General features: G+C 42.2%; 1 protein-coding gene across 1 annotated transcript in view; it reads left to right on the top strand.

Annotated features, from left to right (window-relative positions):
- The window catches only part of negr1 (neuronal growth regulator 1), a 173,752-nt gene that overhangs the window by 32,871 nt on the left and 119,322 nt on the right, over positions 1–21,559 (top strand). The window contains exon 4 of the mRNA XM_008297223.1: positions 14,817–14,942. Coding sequence (XP_008295445.1) covers positions 14,817–14,942 — 126 coding nt within the window. The remainder of the gene's footprint in view (positions 1–14,816; positions 14,943–21,559) is intronic.

Here is a 21,559-nt window from a genome sequence, read left to right on the forward strand (position 1 = left end):
ATATGTGAAAAAATAAAAAAATAAAAAAATATATGTATATACATTTCAGTATTTATTATATATATTTTCCAATTAAAGGTAAATGTCTTTGAAAATAAAATATAGATATATTTTTTTTGCTGAAAGAAATACGATTCAAAAATGTAGAATTTTACTCCTAACCATTAAAAAAATATTATTTTGTAAAAATACAGATTTCTGAGGTTATGTGGATTCATGAACAGTTCTGTTATTTAACAAATCTGTAAATTAACTGTAAATTAAATAGTTAAACCTGTTTTTTTGTTGTTGTTTTTTTAAGGCAGCATTATCTAACTTGATGTTCAGCTGTCATGAATCCTGAGTTTTGACCCTGAGTTTTCTTAGATAATGAAATGTGGTGTATCTCTGCTGTACCGGTGAGTCCATCTCTGGGCCTCGTAGCCGGACGTCGTCCTGCATCCTGATGCTCTTCGTCTTTATCTGCAGAATCGGCGTCCTGACACGGCGTTCATTACCAAAGACAGAAACAAAAACAAATCACGCTTTAATATTTAAAATGTTCGGCGTGAGCGTGGCTATCCGGAGCGACGCCGTAAACAAACGGCTGATATCTGTATTCTGAGAGGAGCCCGGGGTTTTTAATAACGAGCGTTTTGCTGAATATTCATGACTTTGGCCTTTGCAGAGTCCTCGGCGGCTGCGGATCGCCTCGTTTTACCTTCGTGCTGTTTGGTCCAAGTCTTCTCCCGGCAGTCGATACGAGGCTCCATCACTGAGCGAATGTGGCAGCTGACGTGCACAAACAGGCGTGCACGTGGCGCATGCAAACACCCCCAGCGTGTGTGTGTGTGTGTGTGTGTGTGTGTGTGTGTGTGTGTGTGTGGGCGTGCACGCTCTACACACACACACACACACACACACACACACACACACACACACACAGAATAATCACTAATCCTCTTCAGCACTTGAACCTTGAATCGTTTGGCAGCCGCTGCTATTTATCATGGACTTATATGAGTCACCAATGAGAGAAATAAATCAGGACGGAGGGAGACAAACAAAGCAGGAGTGTGTTCATTCCTCAAAACGTCTTTGTTCCTCAACAATCCGCTGCTCTTTCTGGATATCCTCTCGCTCCACGTGACCCGACCGGAGTGGGAATATTTCAGGGGAGGCTACAGAGTCGGGCCGAGGCGCGTTCCTCCTCCAGAGGCCCAAAGACGACCATCTGAAGGAAGGTTTCGCCTTCACCCAGATGTTGACCCAACCTGTGGAAAGTGTGGAAGTGCAGCTGGTGCTTTGCTTCATGTGGTCCTGTCTGTTATCGCTAAACTTTTGGAATTCCATTTTTTATAAAGTCCTACTGCATCAGATCAAACCAGATCCACTCAGTGCTATTTTGGGACCTTAACTCGTCAAACTCTTAGTTAAAAGTCTTTAAATGTTCATTTTTATCGACCAGACGAGCTGTTTAGCTCAAATGGACGGACTCCTCATCGCCTTCACGTTCCCAACGGTTAGAAGACGTGACGTCCTGTATGGATTTGGAAAGAATCAGGTGTACATGGTTCAGAAACAGTTTCTATACATTGTGGCGTCCTTTTCTGGATTTCTTTGAAAGACCCTCGACTACTGAGTAGCCTTAGATTCCCCTGTCCACAGCCCACCCCCTTCTTTCTTTGTCTCCTGTTAGTTTTTCGGAGATACAGGCTGCCTGTTTAATGTTCATGAAGAAAAAAACAGTAAAAACTTGACTTACTTTTAAATTCTGTACATTACGGTGATACTTAAGTGGATAAAAAGTCCTTTGAATGAAAAAGGAAGACGACTACCCGGCGTACGCGGCGGCGGCGCTTCCACATCTCTTAGACTTCATTCTCCGGCGGTCTCAAAAACACTATCTGTGAAAATGCAAATGCTGGTTCTGTTTGAGTGGATATTCTATACGTTTTAAGATTCACAAGGCTGCAGATAAAAAAGCTCTTTGTGTTCCGTTTCCTTCTGACACGGTCGGACTTTAAATTAAACGCTAAGTGGATTTGTACTTACGCTGCGTTTTCTGGTGTTTCTACGCTCGAATGGCGTCAGGAGGAGCTTCAGCGTTTTGCCCAAAGGCTGAGGCAGGAGGTGGAACCTCCAACAGTGAGCCCAGAACCAGGCCTCACCACAGCAGATGGATGTTTAGCCGTAGACGGTGTTTGATCCTCACCTTAAACCAAACGATGCTGCAGCCGATCAGATCTCCAGATGTTGTGACTGTTTTTGTGGCGTCTTGTTTTTGTTTTGGGCTTCAGACTAAATGTCAGCGATCCACCTCTGGAGACGAGGACGCCAAACGCAGGAGCATCATCAGCATTTATAAAGGACGAGAGCAGAAGGAGCTGTGAAAATAGGATACACGGTGGAACAGCTGTGGAGATACCAGCAAATATCTGTAGAATAATTTGTTTTTGTTGATTTAATCAGTAAAATAGGTTCATAAATTTGCGAATGGACAGATTGCCATAAAAAGAAATAAAATAAAATGATGTGAATGTTTATTCTGTAACTTAACAAAACATTGAAAATAGCCATAAATAATAGAATAAACAGTTTTCAGTTCTTAATAAACAGAACTTTTTTTTTCAAATAATGGCTGTTTAAAAAAAAATAATAATTATATATATTTTGTTAAATAAGTAAAATAGTAAAATAATTAAATTTACTATCAAACTTTTCAAGTTTTTGGTAATAATGGTTTTATTTCACTTTTCTTTTTGATAGTTAACATGTAAATCAATATTTTTTTGGTTTAAAAAAATATTTTTTTTCACATTTTATAATATTTTTTCTTTAAATTCTGCCAAGTGTCTATTATATAAACACTGTATTTGTTGATACAGTTGAATAGAGTTCAAATTATTGTCATTTTATGGGAGTTAATGTTTATTTACATGTGTGTGAGTTTGCGGTTAACGTAATTTTTTTTTATTTTTTTGTTAATTTTAGCAATCTGTTATATGTATTTAACAAAACAGGGACAATATGTAAACAAACAGTAAATTGTTCAAAAAAACAAAAAAGAGAATAAATTGCCATTAAAACCTTTAAATAAACTTGTGTTTTCCACATTTACACACGTTCTGGTGGTTTTATCACTTATTAAACTGATTTTCTAAACATTTCTTTCGTTATTTAAATGATCACAGTTAATAAACAAAATTATTTTTTACAGTGCAGCCTGAGGATCAACGACCGTGTTGTAATAAACAAACGAGTGAGTTTTGTTGGATGATATAAACGTATAAATCCTGCTACCAGCACTGAGAGCTTCTGGTCTCCTGGTTGCGTCGGGCGGCGAGCAGAGGTCCAGTGAAGATCACATCTCTTCCCTCCGACTGGCTGAACTGTGTCTCCACCAGCTGCCGGCGTCTCTCTCCCCATTAATCACGACCCGAGTTCTGAAGTCCCAACTCTGACCTCTCGGCGCCGCATCAAGGCCCGGTGACAGATGGAGACGGAGCTTGGTGTCCTCAGATCAGATCGTCATAGCAACGGCGGCGTGGTCACCGGCTGATATTCCTCCTGAACGATCGGCGGCGCATCGAAGACGCTCCGGCGCCGCGCCGCTAATTGAAAAAACCAGCGATCGTCCTCGAGAGCTGAAAGCGAGCGTCCCGCGTGGAGGAATTTTTTGTTTATAAGCAAGACGGTGCGGCTGAACGACGCTGATTAGCGTGAATAAACGAGATAGCTTATCTTTGAATTACATGCCCAGTGCAGCTCTCCCATTGAAGATTAATTGCCTCTCACAAGGTATTTCCAAAAGTTCATTTTCATCAATTGATTTCCTCTTAATTCGTGAATTCCCCACAAGTGCATGAAATTGGTAACAAGCTCTCCGTAATCACGCTTTGTGCATCGTTAACCTCATCGGCAATTACTCATCACATGTGCCGGCCGTGACATTTGCGGAAGCGCGTTATTTTTGCACCATTAGGTCATGACAGAAATATTATCATAAACTGACGCTTAATTACGAGTCGAACAAAAACCGGCGAGATTTCTGAAAGCTTGCTTCTCTTTTTTTCTCTTCTTCTTCACGCTTTATCAGGCCGATCGGCTCGATTTCTGCCAAAATAACGACTCTCAGACGACTAATAAGCCCTCCAGACAACAAAGACATGCTGGAGATTGTTCCCGCCGTGACTCCCGGCAAACATCTAGGAACGCTTTGAGGAACCGTCCGATGTTTCCTCTATCATCACCTCGCCTTGTTGTTGCCCAGGTATTGGGGTCATTTCTGCAGGAATGCTGCCTCGAAGCGAAGAAAGTGGGCCACTGAAATAAATGGAGAGAAAAATATAACTCCGGGGTCGATGTAATGGGCATGGATGGTACTGTACGGATCGGCGCCAGGTGCGTTCACAGCGACGCAGCGAGGTGAAGCGCAACAACAACAACTGGGTCACGCCTACACTACACAAAGATCTCGACGCATGTTTGTCTCGACGTCCTCAGCCCAAAGCAGCTGCTCCGTTCATCATCCTACTGTACCAGCCCTCCGTCACCGGCGGCCCCTCGGGCGGCTTCCTGCAGTACATTAATAGGGTAAATCACTGGATTCATCACACGTAATGACACCATTATGGAATAATGTTCATCAGCTAATGTGCGCTTGCCAGGAATCTATTTATGTCTTTAGCCATTTGCTGTCTGCTACAACTCCTCACATCTCAATCCTTTATGAACCCGCCCCGACGTCTTAGCCACGAGGAGATCTTAGAATATGAAGAGTTGCCAGAAACAGACAGGCAATAAGGGCTGATGAGGTTTTATGTCTTGGCCCTGCGTCTCCAGCACTTAGTCCGGCTCCTCCGTCGCTGCTGGGCTCGAAGAGATGGAAAGAAAAAGAAAACATCCCTTTTCCTGAACATTTTTATTGCTTTTTATTATTGGCGTACGCTCGAGTGTGTGCGTGTGTGTGTGTGTGTGTGTGTGTGTGTTTTTCTGCTGGAAATGATTGAGATTGATATGTTTAATAATGCTACGAGAGCAGCAGCAGCTCATATCGGAGGTAAAACCAGAGTGACTTTCAAAGTTTATGGGCTGCAGTCGAGTGCGTCGTGTTATTTGTTTGAGAGCATCAGGAAGACGCACGACGTCCATTACAGGCTCGTTGGAGATCAATCCATTAATTGGCTTTAATAATTTAACCAATAAAACAATATGAAACAATAAGGCCAGAGAATGAAGGTCGTGCATGTACGGGAATCAGCTTCCTGTAGAACAAGTCGGTCAGCTGACGGGCAGAGAATCACGGGAATGTTGACGTTCAAATCCATCCATCATCTCTACACCTTAATCCTCACTGGGGTCACGGGGGGGCGGAGCCTATCCCAGCTGATTTAGAATCACCAATTAACCTCAACATGTTTCTGGACTGTGTGGGAGGAAGCCGGAGAACCCGGAGAGAACCCACGGAGAACATGGAGACTCCACACAGAAAGATCACTGGGACGCAAACCGGTGACCTTCTAGCTGCGAGGCGACAGTGCTAACCACTGAGCCACCTTGCAGCCCAGTTCAAATCCAAGTTACATGAGTTATTTTGTGATTTTTATTTCAGGTGTTTGCATTTGGATTGTTGTTTAGTGACGCGGTGGTTCTCAGTGTTTGTGTGCAGGTTTAGCTAACACCGTGACAGACTTCTGTAGCCGTTAATGACGTCTGCACTACATCGGATTAGCATTCATATGCTCAGAAAAATAATGGTTCTAAAATGTTCCTCAGGAGGCGCTCTGGTTCCTCAAAGTGCCATAAACCTCTTTATTTAGAACAGAGATCTCCAACTCTGGTCCTCGTGAGCTAATGTCCTGCAGGTTTTAGACGTTTCCGTACCTGACTCACATGAATGGATCTCCAACAGCTTGTTGTCAAGTTCTACACAAGTCTGATCCATTCATGTGAGTCCGGTGTGTTGTAGTAACGTCTAAAACCTGCAGGACAGTAGCTCATGAGGACCACAGTTGGAGATCCCTGGTCTGGAAGATGGTTCTTCTCGTACAGTGTTTGGTTCTTCAGAGTACTGACGGTTCTTCAGTTTAGTTATTTGGTGTGGCAGCAGGTAGTAGCGTGAAATCAGAGCTGCAACTAGCAATTATCGTCATTATTGATTAATCTGCGGATTGTTTTCTCAGTTATTTAATTAATCGTCCAATACGGTGAGAAGTGTCCATCGTGATTTCTCGAATCCAACGTTGGCCTCCTGTGACATTCTGTTCTGTCCGACCAACAATCCAGAACCCAGAATATTAAATTTATTATAATGGAAGTTCAGTGTTTAAATATGTTTCCCAACATCAGTGTGTATTTATCTTTCAGGGACATTCAGCGTTTGGTGATTTTTCATTTGGATTTACCCATTGATTTAATATTAAACCTCCATGTTTCTCCTCACAGGCACTGGTTTTGTGTTTGGTTTTAAATCTGCACACAATCATTTGATGTAAAATACTCAAAAAAATTAATTTGTGTTGGAAAAAACAAACACTTAAGAACCATTTAAAGGAGGTTCTTCACTGAACCAGGTGGATCCACAAGGAGCTATCCTGAAAATGTGAAGAGACCACTTTAGTTATTTCTAAGGCTGTTTATGGTGCCTAATGGAACCACTGTTTAAAGAACCATTAGCAGAAATGGTTTTCTGAAGAATGTCTTACTACCAATTTGTTTGTGCAACTAGAAATGGATCTTTTAAGAAACTACTTTTATTATGTTTAAGATCATCGATGGTGCATAATGGAACCATTGTTGGGGCGACTTTATGGATTCTTTAAACAACCATTTTTAGATTATTATTTTTTTTGAAGAACGCTTGTTACCACAATGTTTGTGCAACTAAAAATGGTTCTTTAAAGAGACCACTTTAGTTATTTCTAAGGCCATTTATGGGGCCTAATGGAACCATTGTTGGGGCGTCTTTATGGAACCATTAGCAGAAATGTTTGTTTTTAAAGAACGTCTTGCTACCGCGTTGTTTGTGGAACTAAGAATGGTTCTTGTCGGCACTTCGTTTGGTTCCAGTTGGCTCGTTTATGTCTCATGTCTTATGTCTATGTGGACGGTGCAGCTACAGTCCAGCATGTTGGGCTGAAATAAAAGGCCGATCACTGAATATCTGTGAGATGATATCAGTGAAACTCGCTGTGGTTCTGAGTGATCCAGTAAACGTCGTGTTCATCGTTTTCCTTCGTCTTCCGGAGAAACTCTGCTGCGTTTCATAACAACGGACTGAACGCTGATCGTCAACATGGCCGACTATCTGTTCAGAAAATTGCTTTAAATTTGCATCACTAATCCACGATGAGACGTGCTTTGGAAGATTTACGGGTTACAAGTCAACCGACTGAGCCCGAGGGTCTCCAGACGATCTGTGACGGAGGTTCTGGAGCTCCATCACCAACGCTGAGAGTTCATATCTCACACCGACCGGATTTTTCTTTCTGCTCGGATAAACTTTTCGCAAAATTAAGTGCTGCAAATTATCTGCGGCTGCTTCCTGACACTGCAAATGGAGGTAATCCCGTCGAGTAATATAATCTGTCAGTGTTTATGTTTGGTTCCCGCGTCTGACACCTAATTAACGGGCCGCAGTCGGCTCTGGTCGCCGCATGCAGGCGGGAAAAGCAGCAGAAAACCTTCAGGAATAGGTGTGCTGGAGCCGTCTCATTACAGGAGGGGTAAAGCACACCGTCGTATCCAGTTTCAAACCCCCGGAAACGTGGTTTGTGTTACTTCTAATCCATCTGCATTATCTCAACAACCCGCAGAAAACTTTGGAGTAAGTAATTTTAGAACGGCGAGGCGCTATTGAAAAATCTTTCAGGGATTCCGTTGCCGTATCAAGCAAAGCTGAAAAGTAAAACTCAAATCTGCCCCTAATCCAATTCCAAAGTGCTGCTCGCTGCTGATTAAAGAGAATCTGCGCTCAGATCAGTAAACCATTACGTCGTATTGTGTTTGGTGGGACCGAGCCCGGGGCGGCTGCACAACCGCCGTCCGTTTCCACACGGAAAATGAAGGATGACTTTCCTCTCTGGCTTCTGCTCACTGACTCATCCTGCTGTCCATTAGAAAGGAAAAAAAAAAACGGGTGCAGGCTTCCCCTCTGCGCTCTAATTGGCCGGCTTGATGGCAGCGGGTTTAGCCGGTAATGGGGTCCAGCAATCTGGTGGCAGAAGTCATGGTGGAGATCCTGTCAGAACCCGGTCCGGGTAGAAAACCCCTGCACGGTGATAGTGCAGCTGTAAGCGCTTCAAGGTGGCGTCATTAGAGGCTCATTTATTCAGCCGAGGCGGGGAGATGATGCCACCGGATCAGCTCGGCCTCCCGCAGGGCCGAGGGGGGGAATTAGAGAGGAATGGGCAAACATGACAATCACGGCGGCGTTAATGAATCAACACTTAAAGAAAACAACACGCCGAGGGAAGGTTGCGGCGCCGAGAGGGGAGAAGACGGAGCCCAACAGCAGCACGAGCGGCGCTGATGGACGTCGCTGGCTTTCAAGGCTTCTGTTTCCCCCAGGATCCCCTAGCAACAAGAATCCCACTCAGCAGCAGAGATTATGAGATCCTGTTCAGGAGGTTTGCTTCTTTTCTCTCTTTGCTAAAAGAGGAACAACAGATGGTGGAATCATCGTCTGTCCAAAGTCACGCCTTCACTCTTCACCACACAATGAACGCTTCATGCTTGGTAGTGACGGCGGATTATCAGCAAACTGGAGGAAAGTTGGAGTCGAAGGAAACGAATGTGGAGACGTTTCTGATGCTGAGTTGCTCGTTTTCTGACAGTTAAGACTGATTTAAGCTCTGTTCAGGACTTTTAAAGGCCTGTGTCTGGTTTTGGTTTCCTCAAAGTGGAAGATAAATAAAAACAACATTAACCATGTTTTGATCTGTGATTATTTTTTTAAATTTCACCGTTATTTTACAGATTTTCTCTGTTTTGTCAAATTACAGAAATAAAGTATTTATTGACATGTTAACCCAAAACAAAATAAATAATGTCCACAGCAAAAATATGTTTTTTTTTTTTTTTTTTTTTACAAATGATCTTTTTTAAATTATTTTTTTTTTTGGAAATATTGTGATGATGGAAAATGTTTTACTTTATTTATATCAGGATTTTAAATTTTTTAATTTTAATTTTATTTATTGTTTTTTTAAGCTTTTTTTTTTTTTTAAAGGATTGACACTTGGTAAGACTTTTTAAAAAATTATTGTTTTACATATTTTGTCTGTTTTTGTTCAATTACAAATATTATCTAGTAAAATGACAGAAAAAAAAATCACATTTTAGCCTTAAAACTTTAAAAACAGGCCGAAACTGTAAATAATGTTCACATTAAAAATCTGTATTTTTGCAAATGATATATTTTTTATTTTTTTTTAAATATTGTGATGACGGAACATGTTTTAATTTTTTATTTTTTCAATTGTTATTATTACTATAATAATAATTATTATTACAGATAATTGCTCTTATATGAAAGAAAAAATTCAATTAAAGATATAAAAGTGGCAAAACATTTTTTTTAAAACTTTTGACATATTTTGCTTGTTTTTGTTCAATAACACATAATATCTCATAAAATCACAGAAAAAAGTTAAAATATCAACCATACAAAAGGTCAAAACTGTAAATAATGTGTAAATCTAAAGTCTGTACGTCGTCTTTGTGTGACCATAAAACTACGATTTAATGCATTTGAATCAACAGTTTCACACATAGCTGCTGCTGTTTTCTCAGTTTTCTCTTTTTCTTTGAACATTACTATATTTCACCATTCTTTAACCTTAAATAACCCAAAATAATTGTGAAGAAAGGTTATAAATGCAGTGAAGAGCGTTTGGTTTGCGGTGCAGAAAGTAGGAAGCCTTCCTGCAGCTGGATGGCGTCTGGCTGTGTCGTATCTTAAAGACACAAAGCCGTTCACAGACGTCCTCGATCCACCGGCGATGAAAGTTTTTCACATTATATTTTCTAAAGTTTGACTGTTGCCTATTGATCTCTTATTCTGTTTCCAGACTGTTATTCTCAGCCTGTTATACAGTGCAGCAGCTGAGCTACAGTCGCTGGGAGCTGGAAAACTGAGGGTTCTTCATCTAAACCTTTGAAAAGCTCTCAGTCCCTGCCAAGCACAGATAGGATCAGTAGACAACCCCAACATTTTCAATTTTGTGCTATCAGACACTGAGGAGATGTGTCAACACTGGGGTCCTGCAGCAAGTAAACACAGGAGTCTGACAAGCAATAACCCAGATTCAACACCGCCTGCGGTCCTCTGCACTGAAGGTCCGCCACTTTCATCTCATTTAGATCCACATCTCCTGATCGGAGACGACGCCGCCCTCCCCTCCCCTCCCCACCGCCCACCAAACAAAAAACTCCAGAGCCAGGATGCTTCGGCTTCGTGTCGCCGTGGGTCTGTTGGTGTGAGGCTCGGTCAATACTCGCTGAGCGTTTGGGATTCATGCAGGTTTTATTTTCCTTCAGTGATGTGAGGCCGGACGCCGTTCGTCTGGCTGCAGGATATTTACCCTCGATGTGCAAATACGCCGTAAAACATGACGTCTGCATCAATCCGTCTGAGCTCAGGCGAGTTCTGAGGAAAGTGTTCAACCAACAGAAAGTGTGTTTAATCATTAAATAACTGGTTCATGCTGCATTTCTGAATAAAATGATGGAAAATATTTTAACTCACATACTTACAAACTTAAGATCAAATAAAAATGTGTTAATTCCAAAAAGGAAAAAAAAACAAAACAAGAAATGCAGCTGAAAGGACAGAAAAGCAATAAAAGTACGATACAGTCCTGAAATAATAATAATAATAATAAAAACTAAGACCAGAATAGAACAGTAAAAATTACCGTAAAATTACCGTAATTTCCGGACTATTGAGGCACCTGAATATAAGCCACACCCACTGACTTTAAAAACAAAACCTGTTTTGTACATATACAGGCCGCACTCATCTATAAACTGCAGGTGTCCACGTTGTAACATGAGATATTTACACAGAAAGATGTTTTTAAACTTTTAATTAAATACATACCGGTAACATACAAATACGTAGATGTTTTTTTCCGAACAGTGCCTGTAACACAGCTGGTTAAGAAAATAAAAACTACAGCAGCCTACCAGGAAAAGTCATTGATCGCTATCTTCATCTTCCTCCTGCACTAAAACCACTAAAGTTGTCTTCTTCAGTGTCGGAGTTGAACAGCCTCAGAATTACTTCATCACACACATCCTTAGTCTCTCAATGTCACTTTGGTCTCGAGGCAAATTCGTAAAAATCCATAAATTAGCCACGTCGTTGTTTAAGCGTGTGAAAAAGTAGCGGCTTATAGTCTGGGAATTACGGTAATGCTGGTAATTATTCAGAGGTAATAATCAACATGACACATGGTGAGTAAATACTACAGCTGAAAAATGAAAATTAAATATTACACATTACAGTGACTGAAACAGAAATAATAATATATATATATATTTGGGGGTTTTGTTTTAATAGTTTAAGCACATTTTGCTAAAAACAAACGTCTGCTTTTGCTTCAGTTGAACTTCGGAGTGTTTTTAATCTGCCTTGTTGCTGTTTTTTTAAACTCTGGATTTCAGTGTTTCTTCCACCAGTGGAGTGAAGCTTAAATATCGTCTTCATGCGTTGTTCTGGTCTTCAGGATGAAGACGGTCGCATTTAGTGCTATTACTTATTATCTGGATGCTTGTTTTCAATCCTCAACCGCAAAACCTGCTGGTTGGTTCAAAGTCTGTTTGTTTGTTTTTCTCTAAATACCAAAATTACACCGTTTATTAGATCCAGTAACGATAAAAAGTTGAGTTAGAAATGAACACACACACACACACACACACACACAGATTTGTTGGTGTGTTTCAAACTCAAGCTTTTAAATCGACATAGTTTTATGAATAAAGTCGCTCAGAATAGATTTTCTTTAGTAGTTTTGGCTTTTTGCTCGTGTTTCTTTGTGTAGTGGAGGACTTTTAAGATATTTTTCTATCATTCCTATTCACTCGTTGGCTCAGCAGTGAACACATGAATCCACTTCTTCTTCTGTGGCACCAGAAAACGTTTCCAGATTCATCGCTTCAGTGGAATTTATTTGTAAAAGACTTGAAACTCACCTTGAGACGTCCTTTGTGTCGTGTTTGCTCAGCCTGAACCATCCGACTGTTCTCAGGAATGTCGACTTAAGCCTCTAAACGCGAGGCGAATTCATGAAGTTACACCTGGAATTTAGTTTACAATCAATTAATACAGAAATATGAAGCAGATGTGGTCAAATAACAACTCAACAGGTTTTTATCTTAATAAGTGAAATGGATTCTGTGTCTTGCCATCATGCATTTAACGAGGTGAAGGAACGGGTCTTTGAAGGTATAATCAGGTGAAAGCGCCGCGTTTTGGCCTCAGTGTTGGTGATAAACGATCAGTTTACAGTTTTACAGTGAAGCTTGTAAAAGGATCCATCCCACAAATCAGAAGAAGGGATAAAAACGGACTTTTACTGCTTTTCTTTTGCTAGATTGTGCATTTTTTTGGGAAAATTCGACGTGTAATGTGCAAACTAGACATTAGCATAACTCGTGCTACGCGCTGGTGGCGGCTTGCTCTGCATTGTGACGGATAATCAGGCGAGGAAGGAACAAACGAGGGCGGCTGCAGCGAAAGAGGACGGAGTTCAATGACAAAGGAGACCACGTGACTCTGGAAAGTGTTGGTGGCTCTAAAGAGGAACTCTGGAAATTGTTGAATCAACTTTTCTTTTGTTGGTTTTTCAGCCGGCATCAGGCGGGATCAGAGGGGAGAATAGTTGGACCCAGATGACTGAGAATCCATTACTGTGCAGCACAGTCCACTGCAGAAAAGCTCCTTCTGAGATTCAAATCTTGCAGATTAAAATAGTGTCTCATAAGCCCTGGTGTGTGGGTGCGCGCGCACGTGTACCTGCACGTGCGCTTATTTAAATGCGTTTAAATGCCTTTTGTGGGAGGCTGCATGTGTGTTTTCAGCAGCTTAAATACCGAAGCTTTTAACATCAAAGCTCCGAGAGGATTTAAGTGCCCACAAACTTGCCAATTATGATCGTCAGTGATGTCCGGTAGGGACTGCTGATGAGCAACGGGAAGAAACTCGCTGTTTATTTGATCAAAAACACTCTTCTTAGGGACTTTCTTGGGTTTATGATAGACGGCGTCCAAACCCCCCCGAGGTCCAGGCTGCTTCCACCGTCGCCTGTTTCTGTTGATTTTAAAGGGTTCGGTTTAATTGCTGCTCGTGATGTTTTGAACCACAAACACAAAGTCTGAATCGTTTTAAAAGAGTTCAGCGCTGCTGTGACGTCATGTGGCCTCATGAAGCTGAATTTTCTAGAGATTTCTACGTTCAGTTCAGGTTTTATAACCTCAAGTTGGCTTAAAGGTGCAATCGGGGTCAGGATGCAAATTTTTAGAGATTTTCTTTTTCCTAATCGGTCACCTCTCAGACTGAGAAAAATGCAGAGAACATTTTCCTTATGGGGCTGCAAGGTGGCTCAGTGGTTAGCACCGTCGCCTCGCAGCTAGAAGGTTGCTGTTTCGCATCCCGGTGAGGACACCCTGCGTGGAGTCTCCATTGTCTCCCAGTGTAACGTGGGTTCACTCCGGGTTCTCCGGCTTCCTCCCACAGTCCAGAAACATGTTGAGGTTAATTGGTGATTCTAAATTGTCCGTAGGTGTGAATGTGAGAGTGCTTGGTTGTCTGTCTTTAAGTGTAGCCCTGTGATAGACTGGTTACCTGTCCAGGTGAACCTGAGTCAGCTGGGATAGACTCCAGCCCCCCATGACCCTGGTGAGGATTAAGGGGTAGAGATGATGGATGGATGAAGTCGAAGCAGCTGTCTAACCTCAGGTCTATGTGGCTGGAAAGGTGCAATCAGGGTGGGGATGCAAATATTTTACGATTTTCGGCCATTCACCTGTCAGACTGAGTAAAACACAGAGAACATTTTCCTTATGCCGATTTTTAAACTGTGAACTCTTAACTTGTTCTATACCTGAGCTCTGGTTGGTAACCTCTACATTTTTCTCTGTCATGGTCCCGATGTTAGCTACAATGCTCTCTGTTGCCATTTTCTCTGATGTTTTTATCTGATGAATGATTGAAAGATGTGGATCTTTCCTGTGACTGTTTTTATTTGCAGACTGTAGAACAAGAGACAAGGTTCTCTGTGTGCGATGTGATGTAAGAAACTTGAAGTCGTTGTTGGTGTTTTAACAAACTGACTAAGTCAATACCACTGATAGAATATGAGCGTGTGAGCGGGAGTGTTTGGCTAATTAAGTCCCTGTTTAGCTAGTTAGCCTGCCAGCCTGAGCAGCGTCTTACTCTCTTTCTTTGTTGAAAAAAAGTACGAGTTATTTGTCGCGGGTTAATTAAAAGCAGCACCTTCTTGTTTCTTTGGCGAGTCAAACCAAAATGAGACCCCTTGAGGCGTCGTGACACACAGAAGTAATGACCCCGTCTCTTGTTTTCTTGCATCAGGACTCCTGTTAATGCTTCTTAGCAGGAAGCTGTCTTCTCTGAACACCTGCTTAACCTGCACCAACTCCACACTGACTAACACAACCTACTTTGTGTGATATTTAAGCATCACCTGTATTTCTAAACTCAGAACTGGAGCACAGGTCACTGCTTCCTGTTTCCACCGTCCTGTTCTCTCTAAGCTAACTTTGTACGCTAACTTCACATGCTAATCCCGTTCCTGTGTTTTCTTTTTTCGCAGTTCCTCCCAAGATATACGACATTTCGTCCGACATCACGGTAAACGAAGGCAGCAACGTGTCGCTCATCTGCACGGCGAGCGGGAAACCCGAGCCGACCATTTCCTGGAGACACATAACCCCATTAGGTGAGTCCACTTCACCCCCTCGCATACCTGAGCTAATGAATGGATGATGACTATATGAATGGAGAGCGGAAATGAGGAAAAAATGGATCAATAGGTGGTAGCGTGAGGAGGAGAGAGCTGTGAGAGTTGGGTTTCAGATGAAGAGATGGAAAGACGAAGGGATGCAGTGAGGAGTGGAGGTGGTTGGACGGATTCGCGACCAGATGGAGGGATGCTTCTTCAACAGCTAGCTGAACAAGTCCAACTTTGTGTAGTTTTGTTGTGTTACAAAGTCGGACCAGCAGCAGAAACACCTCAAGTCTAGATAGTTAGAAAGGTAGAGCTGTCAAGTCAGGATTAGAACATTTTCCTTTTTCTGAGTCGCCCACTTTTTAAATTGATTACCGTAATGTCTGGAGTATAAGGCGCTACTTTTTTCACACGCTTTGAACCCTGCGGCTTCAACAATGATGCGGCTAATTTATGGATTTTTACGAATTTGCCTCGAGACGAAGGTGACGAGAGCGACAACGAGAGAACAAGTGCGGCTTATATATGTACAAAACTAGTTTTCTTTTTAAATTCAGTGGGTGTGGCTTATATTCAAGTGCCTCAATAGTCTGGAGTTTACGGTAATCATTAACATGAACATAACACGGTGAAAATTAAAACCCTCTGGACACTTATCATTCACTCGTAGTCTTTGTCTTAGCTGTAGTTGGACGTCATTACCCACCACATAGACTCCTGTCATGGTGCCTCTTTACTATCTACATATCCTACTGGATACAGGAACATTGTTCTGGAAGATCTCAGTTGGTCGGAGGTCATGAACCTCCTCAGAGTCTCTGTCATGGTCCTGTTGCTAGCTGAACCCCCACAATGCTCCCTGCTGCCAGCATGAACTGTAGCCTGAGTGACACCTGGTGGAACAACCAGGTACTACAGCTCATCTACATGCATCTTCTGACATGCACAACCTTCTTCTCCCTTATCGATTAACATCATTTTAATCAGTTAAATCATAAACAACTGATGAGGAATTTCTTCAGCTGCTACAGAAGTCTTGTTGTGCTGTTGTGATCTAAACCCCAGAATTCTCCCCACAACAACCAAACGTGACTGTAAGTGGCATTAAATAATCTTAAGTCAGACACCTCTGATAAGACCTGGAAGTCAGGAGATGATCAGATGTTTTTGTTCTTGTTTTTAGTCTTTGTTTGCTTGACAGCTTGTGCGTCTGTACTTGTTATAATCCAGTGTGTTTCTGTTGCACTTGATTTGTTCTTGGGTGATCATCTGGGAATGTAACCAGGTGGAAAAGGTTAACACGTATGTGAAGGGTAGAGACGGATTGGCAGGTGACGGTTGATTTGTATTGTTGTTTTTTTTTTATGGTTTTACCTGCAGAACAGAGAACAGCTCAACAGGCGTCATTGTTTACTCAATACAACACTGGATTAAAATGAAAAACAGTGACTCATTAACGTCTCCACATAAGCTACTTACTTGTTTGCATGTATACAGATAGCATGCGTCCCCACTCAACATCTGGCTTCACAGTAAAATATTTATTACAACACAAATATATTGAGCCGCTACTGATGTAGTCACATCTCTCACAGGCGTTCTGTAAGTTGAGGTTCGTCCCTCATGATAACATCTGTCATGTTGACATGTGACTGGATGGGATACAAACCCAAAATATATAAAATGATAAAGACGAGAAATCAATAATTCCTACAACAGCCTGTTTCTGAATCATTCACTGGAGGTTATTTAAAAAAATAAGCCGTTTCTTAAAGAACGTCTTTGACTAATAAAACACGTCCTCCTCGGCAGTCTCTCTCATTATAATACTGTTTCTCAGGTGACTAAAGATATTAGTGTTTAAAGAACTAAACCTGTGTTTGTTCTAAGAGCCAGAACATTCTGTGACTCGCTCAAGGCCCTAAATTAAACTTCTATTTTTTTTTATCGTGAGAAGAATTTCCCGCTCACATTCCTGCAAGCAGAGCTCAGTTTGTAAACCATCACTTCAGATGCGTGGACAGACTATATCCTTATTGCTATCACTGTGATTTATTTATGTGGCCGCTGGTCCGGGCGCACACACACATCATTAAATGCTTTAAACCCTGAACGGTTCCTTTGAAAACTCGTTCCAGAGCGTTTAACTGTTGCTGCAGAGCCCCCACCCCTCCACTTCTGGTCCTCCCTCATTTTCATATTAATGGATTAGAGCATGCTGTGCTTATCTGATCGCTGTGAGGATGACTGCATTTATCTTATGGCTGTCAAATCCTCCTCTCCGGCGTGCTCGCCCTGATTGCGTTAGGGGAGTTTTCAGAAGATGATCAAAAGAGCCGTCCTCAGAGTCCGAGTGGCAGTCACTCATTCCACTTTGAAGTGTCCACACTTTGAAGTATGCCAGGGAAGAAATGATATGCTGGTCAAATGAAAGGGCCCGGGACTAAATGTAATCACAGAGTGTCTCCCAGCACATCAGAAAAGAAGCCATTTGCCATGGGATCTGTGAGCCGCTTGTAGTAACGGCGATTTGTCTAAAGGACGTGCTACAACTGAAAGGCTGTAATAGGCTAATTACCTGTCGATAAATCTCTTGGATATGCAGAGCGGCCTGCTCCGACCGCTGCACGGGCAACGGGAATGTGCAATTACAGCATATGGAAATATTTATCTCCGTTACGAATGATCCGTCAAACGGTCGAACATGAACCGGAGGCCGTAATGGTTTCATGACGCCTGTAAATATCATGTCGTTATCAGCAGGGAGGGAATACAGTCACACTGCTGCTTTTAATGAGTCAACTCGTCGGTTGGCATCAAGAAAATGCAAAGAACGCCAGCACATAGAGGAAATATGGACAACTGCAAGTCACAGCAGATCAGACGTACACGTAGCTGGTAATCTGCTCAAAGACAAACTGAACTACTTGGTTGCATCATTCTGGCATTAATGGGACGACTGTCTGAAAATAGGTCAACATTTTTATTACACTTGTTTTGTTTGTTTTTGGTGTATCTCTGCGAAAACAAAATGACGGCTGCAGCAAAGTCTGACCTGTACAAATGTAAAAATGACGACAAATCCAAGACTTTTCAGAGGCTGGAAGTATTTTGAATTATCACAAAGCAGAAAGATGGTTTGGACGTCAGATCACAGCAGCAGCAGGAACTTGACGTCTGTAGCTTCTCTCCTGCTCTCTGTGCTCACATCAGCTGTGTTTTAATGCATCTGGACTCCGCATGAAGCTGCCGATGTTGTTGTCGAGCAGCAGAACGAAACAGCGACCAGCATCGCTTCAAGCTGCTGCTCTGCAACTAAAACCCAGATTTCATAACGTCGTCTGACAAACACAGGACTTCAGGTGTTTACAGAGAATTCAAAGCTGCTGCCAAAGACGCACGACGATGCCACAATAAAGAGAAAAGAAGCTTCTTTATCTGCTCTGTGCTGTAAAATATGCACCGTTTTTTTTTATTTTTTTCTTGGACCATTGACTTGAATAATCATCTCTCCTATTTTTATCGTGTGGGCAGTTTAACTCCACAGTTTTGGACTTTTATATGTAAATGTGTAGTTTTTATTTCAATTTACACAGATTGCAACACTAAGAAGAGCTGAACCCCATCAACCCTGCAGCCCGGTATAGCGGCTCTGGTATCTGGTTTCTGCTACATTCATTTTGATTGTCTATCAGTGGGATTCCCTGTATGTGAACAAGCGATTTGAAATGAAATAAATTATACAAATAGTCAGAATAATAATAATTGCATACAGGGTTCTCGCGAGCGTCATAACAGAGTAACGGCCTGTTATGCTGCTGCCTTAAAAAATATTTGCTGCAAATTGGGCCGATACGTTATTTTCGAGGATATGTAACGGGAAAATATTTAACAAGAAGCGTCGATGGAGTTTCACTACCATCGCTGCTGCTCGCTAGCGTATTCGCCGCTAACCGTTAGCAGCATTCGCTAAGACGCCCCAGGTCGACGACAGCGACGACTCCCCCCAGTACGCTGTAAAAAAAATCCTGGCGAGGACCGAGTATCCCTGATAATTATGAAGTTTGCCTTTACTTTTTCACACCTTTATGACAAGAGTAAACTTCCGGATGTATATTTAACCATCGACTTGTCTACTTTTGATTGATACCAGATGTGTAATGATGTGAAGTCTACTTAAGAATGTATGAGTGATTAATCAAAACCACATCTGATCATGAATTTCAAGCCAAAGTTACTTTGTGATGAAGGGGTTAAATAAAATGAATCCATTCATGAATTAAAGGCATTTTGCTTCTTGGAGGTTGGGAAAGCAGTCGTTATGATCAATTATCAATTGCATAATGAATTTTAACCTATTGTTCATGTCAGCCTTGGATATTGTTAAAGACAGTGGTTGTAAGTCCAGTGTTGTTGAAGCCGACCCTCCTACCCTCTGCTCTGCAACATGAAACCAGTTCTTCTCTGATGCTGACGTACGTACAGATGTGTCTTCATTTTGGAGATGTGTTAATTTACTTGTTTTTTTTTTCCATCTGCTGCAGCATTTTTGTCCTCTAAGTGCAGTCACTGTGCTTCGTCAAACAGCAAATTGGCGAGGAGGCTTTTTTTTTTTTTATTTGCTGCGTTTTGTCGATTTGCATGGAGAACATTTTCTGCAGTCGCAGTGCATCGAGCTCTCCGAGGCTCCGCGACGTCTCGGCTTGATTTAGTTGTTAATGCAACAGAGACGCATCTGCATTTCTGTAAGAGGAGCTACTCACAACACGTTTCCAGCTCTAAGTTTCAAGTCTTAACGCGTCGTGAGTGTTTCAAACCATGAATTTTACCAGATGAATCGTAGTAAAATCAATAAAAGCCGATTATTACACCCGCAGCACAAAGCTGTGGCTGCTTGTGTTTGGCAGGAGTAATGGCTTCCGCTGGCAGGAGGCCAAGCAGGTGCAATAACTATAAAGTGACAAACATGTCTACATGGCAGGTTTGAATTTTTGGCCTCGCTCTCCTCAGCGCTCAGCCGTTCTGGAGGAGGGGGGGCAGGGATTTCTGTAGATAGTTCTGCTGCAGCACTCAGTGAAGTTTGACAGAATGATAAATTGCCCTGACTGACTGTCAAGTTGCTATTCCCACTCCCACTGTTTTGTGCATTTTTCCCCTCTCTCCCCTTCCTGCCAAACAGAAAACTGCCAGCTAATAATAAACTTTGTGCATCCAGTCGAGTGTGGCCGTAAACTGTTTATGGAGACGATAATTTGGCTCCGTATCCGCGCATATAAAGTCAACGCATGTTGTTCAATTACACAGAGAAGCACTTGAGACACGCGGAGCATCTTTGTTGACGTGCGACCAGGAGAAGGACGGCTAGCAGCAGATGTCTGGACTTTAATGTGCAGAAAGAATCACGGCTGTTTTGTGTAACGCTTTAATTAGCCGTGTAAAAACTGCGCTTGACAGTGAAGTTCCCGGGAGTTTGGGGTGATTGCTGCATGATAAGGTTGCTTATGACTGGAAAGCCCGCTCCACTTCCCCTATCGGCCGCTCACATCTGGATGTTTCACGCTCCCCCCGCTGCTGTTGTGCCCTTGAGCAAGGATTCTCCCCACAACTAATCCACTGCTGCAGCTCCGTTACCACTTAAAAAAAATATGTGTAAAGGCCTAGTTTAGTGTTTATTAGGGCGATCATTAATCAATGAGCTGCTGTGGATAATTTAACCCGTTAAACATGTGTTCAGTGATAAGATGTGTGGCTGATGAGCTGCAGCACCTGGTTGATGTAGGTTTGTGATTGTTGTTTCAGTCGTGTTCAGATTGCTGTGGATCAGTGAGCTGAGGGAACAGTGGCATTTAGCTCGCAGCAGGCCACAAAGACTTAGAGGGAAATGAATCATTAATAGTTTATTATTTAACCGACTGAAGTCCTATTAACCTATAAGCAAAAGGAGAATGTCATGCACGCTGTAGTACCTGGAACCGTATTTAACACGGTAGCAACCGGAGGAAGCGTCACTATGAGCAGGTCATGTTGGCAGCAGAGAGCATTGTGGGGGTTTAGCTGGTAAAGACTCATCATGACAGAGACTTCTGTGGAGGTTCATGACTTCTTTTCACTCATTGTAAAGCAGCTGCAGGTCACAGAGACGGTGTTTTTGCGAATATCAGAGCTGATTTCGCTGTAAATGTTAAGAGTTGACGTTTGGAAATAGCTTTATGGCGATAAGGAGTGGCTACTCCTGATTAATAATGCAGCTGTTAGTTTGTTTTGGGGTTTTTTTAATGCATTTTTTGGGCTTTTGCCTTTATTTAGAGCAGTACAGACAGACAGGAAGGAGGGGAGACCTGCAGCAAAGGGTCGTGAGCGGGATTTGAACCTACGACCACTGTGTCGGGGACTACAGCCCCTGTTCATGGGTCGCCCGCTCAGCTAGGTGAGCTGTAGGGACGCCCTGCAGCTGACTATCAGTTAAGTAGATTTATTATCTTAGTAACATGTAATGGCATTTTTTGGTGCTGAAAACAAGCTCATGTGTATCAGGATGACATTTCTGCAGCTGTCTGTCTTTTACGAAAAAAATTAAGTCTCTAAGTTTAAAAAAGACGTAATAAGCT

Source organism: Stegastes partitus, unplaced genomic scaffold, assembly GCF_000690725.1.
Source record: "Stegastes partitus isolate 25-593 unplaced genomic scaffold, Stegastes_partitus-1.0.2 Scaffold1200, whole genome shotgun sequence".
Taxonomy (NCBI): domain Eukaryota; kingdom Metazoa; phylum Chordata; class Actinopteri; family Pomacentridae; genus Stegastes; species Stegastes partitus.